Source organism: Astyanax mexicanus, chromosome 12, assembly GCF_023375975.1.
Source record: "Astyanax mexicanus isolate ESR-SI-001 chromosome 12, AstMex3_surface, whole genome shotgun sequence".
Lineage (NCBI taxonomy): Eukaryota > Metazoa > Chordata > Actinopteri > Characiformes > Acestrorhamphidae > Astyanax > Astyanax mexicanus.
The window spans coordinates 42,290,457-42,305,046 of NC_064419.1; the positions used below are offsets into that span (position 1 = coordinate 42,290,457).

Sequence of the window (14,590 nt, forward strand, 5' to 3'; positions counted from 1 at the left end):
TTGTGCGTTTCGAGCTGTGCAAGGTGTTCTTTTCGTGCCCTCATGATACCAAGGACACACCGACACAACCTAAATTCAGCTGCACACCGGTGTGCTGTAGATCACTAAAATAAGGCTCTTTGAGCTACAAATATAGAAGTGGTGCGTACAATGTGGCATGTATAATGCATGTGTAATGCAACATGCTACACATCTCTGCACTGAGTTGTAGTAGTTCCTAATGGTTTTTTGTGATAATCCATCCCATGTAGCTCCAATATTCCCACACATCTCTTTCTACAGATTCTGTGGTAGAGGTGAGGTGTAGATAGTGCCTTCAGAAGCATCACACATATTTTCAAGCATGCATAGGTCTGGTAATGCAGCTGACCATATCATAGTATCTGTATCTGTCTTCAAGGCAAGATCTTAAGAAAGCAGCAGTATGTGGATGAGCATTGTCCTGCTCCTCCAGAATGTGCGTTCATAAAAGGTTTGCTATCGGTGCTTCCACACATGAATTTGACAAAAGCAGCACTGGCTTAACTACCCACCAAGTTTCATTCCTGTCAGTTGATTCCTTCTGGGTGCTATTAACTACTGTATTTTTTGGACTATAAGGCACACCGGATTATAAGGCACATTAAGCACCTCTGCGAGGCTCCTGACTATGGTAGCCGTAATGCTGTCACACATCATAATATTATATTGAAGCACAGTAAGCACCCCCACCATGAAAAGCACCCTCTCTCTGGAGAGGTTGCAGTCCACATTTTTCTTTTTCAGTCTGTTTGGTCAAAATAAACAAACCAATGTCAGCAGACTACCTCAGCTCCCGAGAGAGGGTGCTTTTCCTGGCAGGGGAGAGGAATTCGGCACAACATGAGTGCTGTGTACCACATAAAACTGGTTCAGGGTCAGTAAGCACAACCAGAATTCATACATGAGGCGCACCAGATTATAAGGCGCACTGTCGATTTTTGAGAAAATTAAAGGATTTTCTTTAGGATTAAAGGATTAAAGGTGTTTGTAAGTATATGAATGCCATACAAATATAATGGTTTGATGTTAGATGTTTTTAATGTTTTGTGTGTGTGTAATTCTTCCACACCAGGCCAACAAAGCAGCGAATGCAGAACATTGCTAACATCTCCATACTGGCCATGTTCGTCATGTATCTCCTGACTGCAATCTTTGGCTACCTCACCTACTACGGTAAGCATGTGTTTAGCATGTGGGAAAGAAAAGGATAAGATAATAGATAATAAATACCTGTATATAAACTCTGTAAGTAGACTCATAGTCTGGTTATCTGTTCTACAGATGGCGTGTTGGACGAGCTGCTGAAGAATTACAGCAAGACTGATACACTAATGCTGTGCGTGCGACTGGCAGTGCTGATCGCCGTCACTCTGACTGTTCCTGTCGTTCTCTTTCCAGTACGATGCTCTCAGTTTATTAAACACACACACACATTGACTCAACAAAAGTTATTTTTCTGTGACTAGAATTATATACAGAATTATAAATATATACTCCTAGTTACTTTCTTCGAAAAACGTAGATAACGTAAAAAAAAAGTAGAAAATGTAAATAAAAGCTGTGGTTTGAAAGGGTTTCAATTACTGTACATTTCTAAAATTAATGTTATGAATTTCATCTTAACGAAATAAATTAGAGCTTAGAGGTTACAAGTTAGCAACAGAAACAAAATTAATCCACTACAGAGGAGAAAAATACTTGCCAGGTCTAAAAAAAGACATTATGATGTTTTTACTGTTTATTTTGTTTAAATATAAGTTGTTTAAATAATCACAAGCAGGAAAATAAAGTGCCAAATTTCTCGGACTATAAATGTTTTCATTAAATCGACAGTGCGCCTTATAATCCAGAGCACCTTATGTATAAAATTTACCAGTTAGGTAATAAGGAGCAGTAAAGCCACTCTGCTGAAGTACAGAGTTATAAGGATGAGTTGTCAGTGAAGTTCCTCCAGCACTAAGGCTGGGTGCAGCAGTATTAGCATTAGCCGCTAACTACAGCGCTAGCTCTTTCGCTGTTCAGAGGGCAAGTGTATTAGATGAAGAATTACAGATTTGTTTAGTTAGGCGCTTTTCCCCCAGCTTCCCTATTAGAAAGAAAACATGGCGACACCCTGCTCACTTCGATGTAGCATTCTTACTACTGTCGCTTAATGCGCCTTATAATCCCGGTGCTCCAAATGCATGAAAATAGACAAGAAAATAGACGTTCATTGGTAGTGCACCTTATAATCCACTGCCCCTTATAGTCAAAAATACAGATGTTTTAGATGAAGAACAGATAATTTGATGATGATGATGATCTGTGGGCTGAAGAGTATTTAGAGAATTAATTCCTGATCTCTGTGTTTAGATCCGCCGTGCTGTCCTGCAGCTGCTGTTCCCTGATAAGCCTTTCCACTGGGCTCGTCATATCCTGATCGCTCTGTGCCTCCTTTTCTTAGTCAACCTGCTCGTCATCTTTGTGCCCAACATCCGAGAAATCTTCGGCGTAATCGGTAAGTTTCCTCTACATACGTTTCACTGTCTATGTTACTCTTCTTACCCAAACAAAAAGCATTAACTTATGTTTCCATTAAGAACAACAATTATAATAAACAGAGTAACACTGTTATCATATATTCAGGCCATAAAATAATATTTTGCAGCCACAATAACAATTTGAGGCCACAAGGGATAATATATTAAGGTTCTAAGATAATATAGAGGCTGTGAGGTAATATATCAAGGCCGAATAATAATTTAAAGCCACAATATAATATATTGATGTCTCAGTAGTATATTATATTGTCACAGTAGTATATTAAAGCCGAAAAATAATTTATTGAGGCCATGATAATCATTCTAATATTCTGAGGCCACATGATAGTATATTAAGGCCAGAATATAACATTTTAAGGTCATAATATAATACACAGAGACCACAAGATAATATATAATGGCCACAAGACCATATATTGAGTATAGCAATATAATATATTGAGGCCACATGAAAATATATAATGGCAATGAAATTAAAGCAAAGAAGATGACTATTGTTTTGCTTCCAGGGGCCACATCTGCTCCCAGTCTCATCTTCATTCTGCCTGGAATATTCTACACTCGCATCGTTCCTGAGGAGCAGGAGCCAATGAAATCTCCCCCCAAAATTATGGTAAATATGCCGCACTGAGAAATATTGCACGCAACTTGCTGCTGAAGCTTTTTAAATTAACGTAGCAATAATATAACGTACACCAACCAAGATAAGACAAAACTTTGTCTATTAAATTTATTTTTATGGAAAATTGTCTTTGGCAGTCAAATGCATTAAATGATGTAAACACAAACAAGTAAATAAATAAATAAATACAAAAGATAAAAAATACATATAGATTACCGTATTTTTCGCACTATAATGTGCACTTAAAATCCTTTAATTTTCCTAAAAATCACCAGTGCACCTTATGTATGAATTTTAACAGTCAGGTTGTAGAGAGCAGTAAAGCCACTCTGCTGACATACAGCATTATAGTTTAGTTCTATGGTTACGAGCAGTATTAGCATTACCTGCTAACCGTGCTGAGCACTAGCTCTTTTGCCATTAAGAGGTAAGTGTTATTGGTCTGTAGCCTGCTGCTTGCTCCTAACCCTGGCTAGCACTGCTGGAGCAGCATTAGCATTACAAGTGCTAAGCTCTAGTTAGCTCTTTTGCCATTAAGAGGTGAGTATATTGGACTGTAGCCTTCACGTTTACTGTGTTAAAACAAGCTACGTGGGACAAACCGCTAATAGCTAATATTGCCTTGGCAATAGCTTATTGTAAAAAAACAGAAGTGCATATTTAACCAAATAAACAGTTTTCAGGAGAAAAATGTGTGTAGATTAATATCTAACTTTTGTTTGGCTTTAAAAATAATCAGGAGTGCATGAAAGTGTATGAAAATAGACCAGAAAATAGACGTTTATTGAAAGTGTGCCTTATAATCCGGTGTGCAGTATAGTGCGAAAAATACTATATGTGTTGGAATTGTGTATTTTATATGTTATGGATCAGCTTTATAGGTTCTGTAGTGACAACAGTTTGGCTCCAATGATCTCATTGGCTTGATTAACTATATGGGTCAGCTTGTTCATGTACATACACTTGACATATACTTGATTTCCATACACACAAGACACAACGTTAAAACTGACAACACTCTCAACAAGTGACCTGTAAACCAAGGCCGGCGTAAGTTTGCTGCCATTAAAATTCCTCAAATAATAACATTTAAATAAGGAGAAAGAGTCTCTGACTCTAATTTTACAGATGTGATCAGCATTAATCTGAAAAGTGAGTCTGTTATCAAGTCAAGTCAAGTCAAGTAGTTTGTTTGTCAATACTGCATATCGTCGCTGTCCTATGAAAAACACTTATCTCCATTTTTGTCGATTTTTAGTTTACTACGTAATTTGAACAGACAAACTGTCCCTTACACTGTGCCAAAATTTCGTGTTGATCGGACCAATCAAAACTCTTTAAAATGACCTGAAATAATCTCTTTTTACATTGACTTCCATTAAAGGTTTAGAAGGTTTTTTCTCTCTCCTGTGAAGTTGCTGTTTTGGAGATAAGTGTTTTTCATTGGACAGCGACGATATGTACAGGACATACAGAGAATTGAAATTACGTTACTCTCCTTCCCAATATTACAGCAAGTACAGATAATAGATATAATAAAGGAGAATGGGAGACACTATGTGTACAATACAGCAGGGACACAAATAGACATACATGAGACAAAAACAAGGTGCAGTGGTGTGGGGGAGGAATAGATATATAAATATAAGTAAATAAGTAAAAATAGATATATAATTATAATATAAAATAGTGGGAGACACTATATGTTCAATACAGCAAGACACAATAAACATACGTAAGACAATAGTGCAATATTGATGGTGATTGAGATGGAATGACAGTAAAAATGGTAAATAACAGTAGTGCAAATACGGTATATGGTATATAGCTTAAGGCTGGTAAAGTGAATGGGTGCGTAAAAGTCCTTAAAGTTCACAGTTTAATTAAGTGGAATTAAAGTGTGTATTGACAGTGCAAGTATATCAGTAGTGCAGGTGTTGTGTAATGCAAGTCCGTTTGGAAGGGACCAGTACTTTGTGCATTGTAGTGCAGAGTTTCAGTACTTTATTAGTGGGGGGGTCAGGATGCTGAGTGAGTGTGTGCTGGGGGCAGGATTGGGATGGGGGTAGAGCTGGAAGAGAGTTCAGCATCCTCACAGCCTGATGGATGGGGCTGTCTCGCAGTCTGCTGGTCCTCGCCCCGAGACTCCGCAGTCTCCTCCCTGATGGCAGCAGGATGAAGAAGCTGTGTAGTGGGTGAGAGGGATCTCCTGCCAGACGGAGGGCTTTCCGTGTGAGGCGGGAGCTGTACAAGTCCTGAAGGGAGGGGAGAGAGGTGCCAACAATCTTCTCAGCTGCTCTCACGATGCGCTGGAGGGTCCTGCGGCAGGATGCTGTGCAGGCCCCGTACCACACGGTGAAACAGCTGGTCAGTATGCTCTCGATGGCCCCTCTATAGAAGGTGGTCATGATGGGGGTGGGGGCTCCAGCTCTTCTCAGCTTGCGGAGAAAGTAGAGACGCTGATTTGCCTTCCTGGCCAGTGACGCTGAGTTGGTGCTCCAGGAGAGGTCCTCTGTGACGTGCACACCCAGGAACTTGGTGCTGCTCACCCTCTCCAAAGCAGTTCCGTTGATGAACAGAGGGGTGTGCAGTGTGTGAGTTCTCCTGAAGTCCACAACAATCTCCTTGGTCTTCTCTGTGTTCAGAGAGAGATTGTTGTGTTTGCACCAGGAGGCCAGGCGGCTCACCTCGCTCCTGTAGTGTGACTCATCGTTGTTGCTGATGAGACCCACCACCGTCGTGTCATCCGCAAACTTGACGAAGAGGTTGGAGGTGTGTGCTGGTGTGCAATCGTGGGTCAGCAGAGTGAACAGAAGGGGGCTCAGCACACATCCTTGGGGAGCCCCTGTGTTCAGTGTGGTGATGCTGGATGTGCTGCTGCCAACCCGCACTGCCTGTGGTCTTCCAGTCAGGAAGTCTAACAGCCAGTTGCACAGTGAAGTGCAGCATTGATCCTGCTGAATGCTCTCCTCACACTGTCTGGGGACAGCGTCAGCACCTGGTCACCAGGAGGAAGGATGGATTTCTGGGCGGGTGTGTTGTTGAGTGGCTCGAACCTTGCGAAGAACCCATTCAGGTCGTTCAGCAGAGATGTGTCGCTGTCGCAGGTCTGTGGATGTGGTTCATAGCCTGTGATAGACTGGATACCCTGCCACAGGTTCTGTGTGTCTCTGCTGTCACTGAAGTGTTGGGAAATCTTCTTTGAGTACAGCCTCTTAGCTTTCCTGATCCCGCGGGACAGGTTGGCCCTGGCTGACCTCAGGCCTGCCTGGTCACCTGTTCTGAAGGCTGCATTTCTAGCCTTCAGGAGCTTGTGGACCTCTCCTGTCAGCCATGGTTTCTGATTCGCTCGAACAGTGACGGTCTTGAGGTCGGTTACATCATCAGTGCACTTGGTGATGTAGGCAGAGACAGTTTCTGTGTACTCCTGAATGTCTGTGGAGTTGTTGTGGGTGGCAGCCTCTCTGAACATATTCCAGTCTGTTGTGCTGAAACAGTCCTGAAGTGCCTCTGAGGAACCCTCTGGCCATACTCGTACCTGCTTAAGAACTGGTTTGGTGACTTTAACCAGTGGTCTGTAAGCTGGCATTAGCATAATGGTGAGGTGATCAGAGGCTCCCAGGTGGGGGAGGCTCGGTAGGCTCCTCTGTGTGTAGTAAAGACCTGGTCCAATATGTTGTTTCCCCTGGTTGGAAAGTCTATGTGTTTAAAAAGTCCAGAAAACACACTCTTTGGGTCTGCATGGTTGAAATCTCCAGCCAGAATGAGAAAAGCATCTGGGTGCGCTGTCTGCTGTTCACTGATGTACTGGTACAGTTCATTCAGTGCTTCACTCCTCACGCTGTTGTTGGAGGTCGGAGGGCTGTAAACAGCAGCGATCAGCACGGCGGAGAAATCTCTCGGTAGATAGAACGGACGGCATTTGATAATCATCAGTTCCACTACCGGTGAGCAGTGTTTACAGACCACAACAACGTTCCGACACCAAGCATCGCTGATGTAAACACAGAGCCCGCCGCCGCGGCTCTTACCTCCGTCAGCTAGCGCGCGGTCCGCCCGATAGCATGTTAGCCGCTCCAGCTGAACGGCGTGGTCCGGGACGCTGTTGTTGAGCCAGGTTTCGGTGAAAACATAAACACAACAGTCTCTCATGGTCTTCTGAGTTGACTGAAGTAAGCGGATGTAATCCAGTTTATTGTCCAGAGAGCGTACATTGGCCAAAAGTACGATGGGGATAGCTGTCTTGTGTGGGCTAGCCGCTAGCCTCGCTCGGATACCCCCACGCTTACCCCGTTTCTGCCTTCTCGCCTGCCGCCTGTGGCGTTTCCATTGTGGGCGAGCTGCAGCGGTGGGGGTCGGTGGGGGTGCGGGTGTCCGGAGCACGCCGCAGACTCGCAGTTCTTCTCGGAGTCCGCGGTTTAACTCCAAAAGTGAGTTTCTGCCGACTCCAAGCAGAAACTCACGGCTGTAGGTGCGTTTCAGGACGTGCACGCACGACTAAGACGTACAAAAACACTGCGACTTACGAGACAAAAAACACGAAAACGCTGTTTCCTCGGGGGGGAGAGAAGCCGCAGCGTGTGCACGCGCCGCCATCTTGCTATTCTTGCTATCAATGAACATCCCCAAATATTTAAAATGGCAATCATAACGTTAGGCCCACGTAAATCAGACACAGAAGTGGTTATAATGTTACGCTTGATCAGTGTATATGCCTTTCACATTATTGTGTTATCAGGTTGTTATATAATATATGGACATGACCTCAAAAATTTTAGCTGACCTAGATATTCCCCATCGTGTTTATTTAGCAATGTGAGTCCAATAATGTGAATCAGCTGTTTGTCGACTGTTTAGAAATGTAAGTTTTATTTATTTAGGTATTTAAAATGTTCATATTCCTATTTCAGTGTTGAATATTATTATTTGTGGCTGTTTAAGTTGTTATAAATGCATTATTATGCTGTTATTATTATATCAGTGGCATGGAATGGCCTTAAATGACAATTAAATCATTTATCACAGTTAGTTCTGGGACAATATATTATCCATAGGCCTATGGAACCCTTCTGTGACATATTACATATTAACTCTCTCTCTCTGTGTCTCTCTCAGGCGATGATGTTTGCTGCTCTGGGCTTCATCTTCATGATCACCAGCATTAGCTTCATCATCTTGGAGTGGGTCACCGGCGAGTCTAAAGGCTTGTCAGGACACTAAGCTTCACTGATTGTAAATAAAGAAGAGCAACAGAAAATGCAGCACACTCCCTGTAATGTGAAGCTTGATGATTTTGAGCTTTGCATTTTTTTTATTTTTATTTTAGGCAGTGTTTACTTTGACATGACATGCAAAGACTCTTTTGAACGAGTGTCACCTCTAGTTCAGAATCCAGTACTTAACTTACACTGTCCGCCACAGACCTGATGACTGAAAGAAAACCATAATTTATCTGGTTTGTACAAAAACCTACTTTTGAATGTGGAAAATGTGTAAATTGTAAATTATTTTTGTAAATCTAATTTTTATTCATGGCAGATCGCATTTATATGCATTTCATTTTAGTGGAGAGAACAAGATGTAGCTCTATATGGCTGCTTTTTTACTGCAGGGCATTCCACACTGGAGCGGTTACATTTTTTATATTAATGAACTGTGTTGCTAAACCAGGAATATGAATGCACAGCATCTCATAATAATTTTGAGACAGTTGATGTTGTTGGATGAGTCTGGTCGCAAAATCCTATAAATGCGTATTCTAACTTGCAAAATGCAGCAAAATGACTATAAGACCGATCGTATACCCTGTGCAAGGTGCATCGCAAGGTGTGTCGCAATGCTCATTCCTATCGTACACCCCGTCAACAGTCTATTTTCACACCTTGGGCTTGCACTATTAAACAGTGTTTAGGAATATATCTACACTGATGGGCGTACTGGTCTGGAAGTGAGGTGTTTTTTTTTTTTGGTAAATTTCTGGGGTGTTGCTATTTTGACAGCGGAAAACACAGGTGCTCCACTGACTGAAATAAACCTAGACAACAGTCAGTCATCAGAGTCGATTACTATAGGTGCACCATGCTGTTAAGATATGAACGCGCCAAAGTCAGAGCACATCTGGCTCTTAAAGGGAATGACAAGTTGGTTTATTGCATGTTACACCCAAAACACACTTATGTTGGATTAAGAGAATTAGTACATACCTTTTATATCGTATTTAGTGCTCAATTAACCGATGCGCTGTAGATATGTGAAATGGTGAATTACAGCTACAGGCCTCATCCAACATCACTAACGACCAGGCTCCAGCAGCTTTACCAAAGCCTAACTAGCCAATCAGAGGATCCAAACATCATTAAACCCTCCCACCTAACATTTCTGTGGCCCTCAAGTAACTAATCCTACTAAAAAAAACAAGAGCAGCCCAGTTTATAAGTGCTTCATGCTGAACCGTGTTTATGTGGAAACACTGTCTGGCCCTGCAGTGGATCAGCAGCCTAAATGATCTGATACACTGAAGATACAGTGTACAGGCTGTACAGCTATGGGACCAATTTTATACATCTTTATTAATTTTATATAAATCATAACAGTATGTAGCTGTACATACTTCAGCAATATGTCCCCATGGTTATACTGTAGATGTGTTTTAACTGCATTGCCAAAGAAGTGAATTGGTTACTGTTAATCTGTATATCCTCGCAAACTGTTGATACATGAGATACATTAGTTACATAGGGATGAGAAGCCATCTATGTTTTTATTTATGTATTTTTTACATTACATTTTTCTTAGATTTTAGCATGCTGTCACTGTTACACCAAATCTGTTATACCATCCTGGTTATTTTACAAAAATAGAAACAGGTATAAACCTTTTACATAATATTATTATTAATCATAAATTATTCAAATTAAGTCATGTTGGATTTAAATATTTAAATATTAAAAAGAAAAAAATTCTTAAAATTAATTTACAAGATTTTGGTATGACAGTGACATTACATTGCATGAACTTTTGTAACATATGGAATATCTCTGTCAAATCTGGTCAGTATATTTACAGTGTCATGCATTCACATTCCTAAAACTATAAGATAAAAAAAGAAATATTCAATACACTGACATTCCAAAAGTCGTGGGATAGCATTTCTATTTTTGCCAGTGAATAGCAGTAATAGGTCATAATAAAAGACATTATTACTGCCCACAATGATTGACAATGAGTGCAATGAGTGGTAATAATAATTGTGACGTGTGGCACCACTATGATCGGGAGATCTTTAATTCGAATCCCGATCATGCAGATTGCCATCAGCTGCCGGAGCCCTGGGGGAGCACAATTGGTCTTGCTCTCTCTGGGTGAGTTCAGAAGATGGTGCATGTTCAAAGAAATAGAAGGAATGAGTAATATTTATATAAGAAGCGTTTTTTTTTACTTCTACATCTTGTAAATGTAAAATAGGGATTTGAAGAATGTGTGTAGTGTAAGAAAGGCTACAGAAGTTTTGGAAAAGTTAACGAGGGTTGATGTTACTGCAGTGCAGGAAATCTAAAGGATTTACAGAACTTGTTTTGAAGAGGAAACAGAAGTTACACTATTTTCATTACTCAGCGCACGATAAAGCACTATTTCTGTCCCGTTCTTGTGGTGTCAGTTCCAATTTAGATTATTTTTGTTTAGATGCTTGGCCCCGGTGTACGTTTTTAATCTGTACTCTTTGTTTTGGTTCAGTAATTTATGTTCCATGTAAGCTTTCTTTCCAACAAGAGGACGAACTCTGACTGTATTACAGGTTATATTGGGTAACACTTTATTTGAAGGGCTTATTTAACAATATGCTGTACATGTGTGTCAGGCCTGTGACTGATGAAGGTATTACTTCCTGCTGTTTGATTTTATTTTGAAAGTCTCTGTCATCACTGTTAAAATGCTAAACACTATAGTATGGATGCTCTTATTGGAATAATTGTTATAATTATTTTTCATGCCGATAATCAAATAGTGACTAGTGTTTACATGCACTTTATAATCTAATTACTGCAGAACATTAGTAAAGTAGTAAACTAATTGATTTGCAGCCAGCTAATAAACTGACAGAATAAGATGTGACCCAGAATAAGAAATCCCAGAATACTCTGGTTATGAGTTTACAGAGTTTATATGCACTGAGTAATACTGTCACTGAGCTAACATCCTGCTCTTAAAGGAGAACTCCGGTGTGAAATTGACTTTGGGTGTAGTAAAACATGATAAAGAGGACTAAACTTGATGAATAGCACACCTCCGTTCTCCTGCAGCTTTCTGAGATACAGTAATTTTGTGCAGTTTGTCCAAAGAGGCTAGAATGTGTTTTAATGGGGCATATTTTGCCCCTGAAGATAAATCCCTTTTTACACCATTATTCAGGCATAAAGTAGCTCCACACAGAGGAGAAGGCGAAGAAAGCTTCTTCTGAACTTTTAAAGTTTTAAATGCCTCACTTTAAATGTCAGGGCTCTCCAGATTTTACCAATGAGGTATGGAGCTACTTTGAGCCTGGATAAGGTTAGTCCTCTTTATCATGTTTTACTACAACCAAAGTCAACTTCACACCAGAGTTCTCCTTTAATGTGATTTTTAGATCTTACCCCATTCTAAGAAACATTACATTACATTACATTTGGCAGACGCTTTTGTCCAAAGGGACTTACAATAGTCAAGTACAATGTAAAATAAGTTTAAAGGTAAAAACAACTTTGGATAGGGATAAAAGGAGGTCAAGGGGAATAATGGGATAGAGGAGTAGAGAAGAGGAAGAAGGAAATGAGGTTAGAAGTAGTTAGTGTGTTAGAGGTGTTAAGAGAGTAAGTGCTCTTTGAAGAGCTCTGTCTTCAGGAGTTTATTAAAGATAGTGAGATATTCTCCTGATCTGGTAGTAGAAGGTAGTTAGTTAGAGGTGTTAGGAGAGTAAGTGCTCTTTGAAGAGCTCTGTCTTCAGGAGTTTCTTAAAGATAGCGAGAGATTCTCCTGATCTGGAAGTGGAAGGTAGTGTGTTCCACCATTGGGGAACTCTGTATGAGAACAGTCTGGATTGCTTTGTGTGAATGTTTGGCAAAGCGAGGCGACGTTCATTGGAGGAGCGCAGCGGCCGGGAGGTAGCGTAAGCCTTCAGGAGTGAGTGCAGGTAGGAAGGAGCCTGTTCTGTCATCACCTTGTCATCACCGATTGTAAGAGCTTTGAATTTGATGCGAGCATCAACTGGTAGCCAATGGAGCTCAATGAGCAGCGGAGAAACCAGAAACCAGAGTATTCTGTTTACATGACTACTTGAAGAATTAGATAACTGCAGATATCTAATTATATTTGCAATATAAGAAGCAAGTAAAGGCTCTGATATGAAATTAGGAACAGTGCTGCATTCGGTTTGAATTTGGATTTTTGTTCTAATTCAGGCATGCCTCACCAACACAGAGTTCAAAATCAAAGATGGCGTTTACACACATAAAGAGTAGTATTATACAGTTTATTATCACTTCTATCTATCTGTGCCCAAAAAGTTATTTTTTTTGGTTGGATTTTCCATAAAATATTGATAAATGCTTTAGCTAACAGTTTTTTTTGTAATGTTTTGAAATACAATTTTTGCACAATTTGGTTTCTGAGCACCATCATCCGAGGTAAATGAAATGCATAAAATAAAAAATACTAAAATAGGTCATTTAAATACGTCTTAGATTAGCTTGTATTATGTTAATAAATATAGATAGGAAATTCTGTCATTTTATCTCAGTTATCTGCTGATACTAATATGATTCCAATATCAAAATCTCTACAGCGCATCCCTACAGTATATGTTTAATTTTTGATGTCAGTATTGAACCCTTCCACCAAAGTGTTGCCAAATATTAAAATGTGTTTCCTGTAAAGATGTTTTACTATCAATTTTGTATCAACATTTTCTGGCTTTGTGGAACAAACGTTTGCTGTAAAAGTTTAATTTATGATGTACAGATTATTCAGATGAATAGATTTGGTTAGTTATTTGTATGTTTTTTTTTTCCAATGTTTTTCATTCCTGTTGTTCAACTTTTATTTTATATGTATGCTTTTTTTTTTCAGGAGAGAAATGTGTTGGACTGATAGTGGACCAAGTAAAGCTACTGTAAAACTGTAGCTTTCATTAACAAATAATTTTTCATAAATCCACTTGATTGTTGAAGTGCCTAAAGTCTAGCCAACGTGTGGATGTTAATGTAGTATATATTCATATTCATAATAATTTGGAAGGAAATGTATAATTAGCTAATTTGGTCTGTCTTTTGTTTAATAAAGGTGAGTGTAGATATTTATCAAGATAATTTCTCATGTTTTTTCCACCCTTCAAATCATCCACAGCCCTTCATTTAATTCATCTTCTACATTGTAAATTAATATTAAAGTAAAGTCATGATTAATATTAAATACATGAAAACAATTAAGGGACACTCATGAAATTACGTAGTAAACGGTAAAAATCCTCCACGTTAATCCCCTGATCCAAACCTGATGAACTGAGAGGGTGATTTGAGGTGATTTAATTGGGATGAGCTGGAGCTTCACAGCATGAAGAAAAGGCAGCAACTATTGTTCAGCACCTCCAGGAACTCCCTCCTTCAAGATGCTGAGAAAACGATTCCAGGTGACTCTCCCTCATGAAGACACTGAGATTAAAATACTGTACCAAGGGCACTATCATAAGCCCTGTGCAAGGCATGTTGCGATGCTCGTTGCTATCTTGCACCCTGTCAAAAGTCTATTTTCACACCATCAAAATAGCGATGGAGTTTATGAATAAATCTACACTGATGGGTGTGGTGGTCTGGAAGTGAGGTGTGTTCAGGTAAATATCTGGCATGTTTCTATCATGGTGGCAGTTAATACAGGAGCTCCACTGACTGATTAAAACCCTGACAACAGTCAACAATCAGTCGCCTAATCCTGCAGAGCGCAAACCCGACTTTTACCACAACAATAAACAGAATAAAGCATAAAATAACATTACTGTTTCCCTAAAATTACACTTTTACACTTTAAGTTTACAAAATATTTCACTAAAAAGTGAAAGAAAAGTGAAAATAAAAAGGAGATTAAGCTGGAAAATAAAACAAAGAAATAAACAAAAAACAGGATGGATAAACAAAATGGGTAACTAGGAGAAACACTGAATTCACTAATATTGAAAACAAAGTAAAAAAAGAACCTACAACCTAACCGACATGACAACATACAAGAACTGAAAACACAGGGGATTAAATACACACGGAGGAAACAGGAAACACCTGGGAACAGGTAATGAGGGGGCGGAGCTACAAATGAATGCAGGTGGGAGCACTGAAGACATGGGTGGAGATGGAGAACACAGAGAGGGCCATGTGCTTAGGAAGTT

At 39.8% G+C, this 14,590-nt stretch overlaps 1 protein-coding gene across 2 annotated transcripts in view; it reads left to right on the plus strand.

Moving 5' to 3' along the window:
- slc38a5a (solute carrier family 38 member 5a) overlaps positions 1–13,514 on the plus strand; it is a 39,022-nt gene extending 25,508 nt beyond the window's left edge. For both annotated transcript variants that reach the window (XM_007256180.4, XM_022679356.2), the window contains exons 12-16: positions 1,094–1,194; positions 1,303–1,418; positions 2,374–2,518; positions 3,071–3,174; positions 8,299–13,514. In XM_007256180.4, the coding sequence (XP_007256242.3) occupies positions 1,094–1,194; positions 1,303–1,418; positions 2,374–2,518; positions 3,071–3,174; positions 8,299–8,403 (571 nt within the window). In that variant the 3' untranslated portion in view covers positions 8,404–13,514. The remainder of the gene's footprint in view (positions 1–1,093; positions 1,195–1,302; positions 1,419–2,373; positions 2,519–3,070; positions 3,175–8,298) is intronic.
- The last annotated feature ends 1,076 nt before the right edge of the window (positions 13,515–14,590 follow it).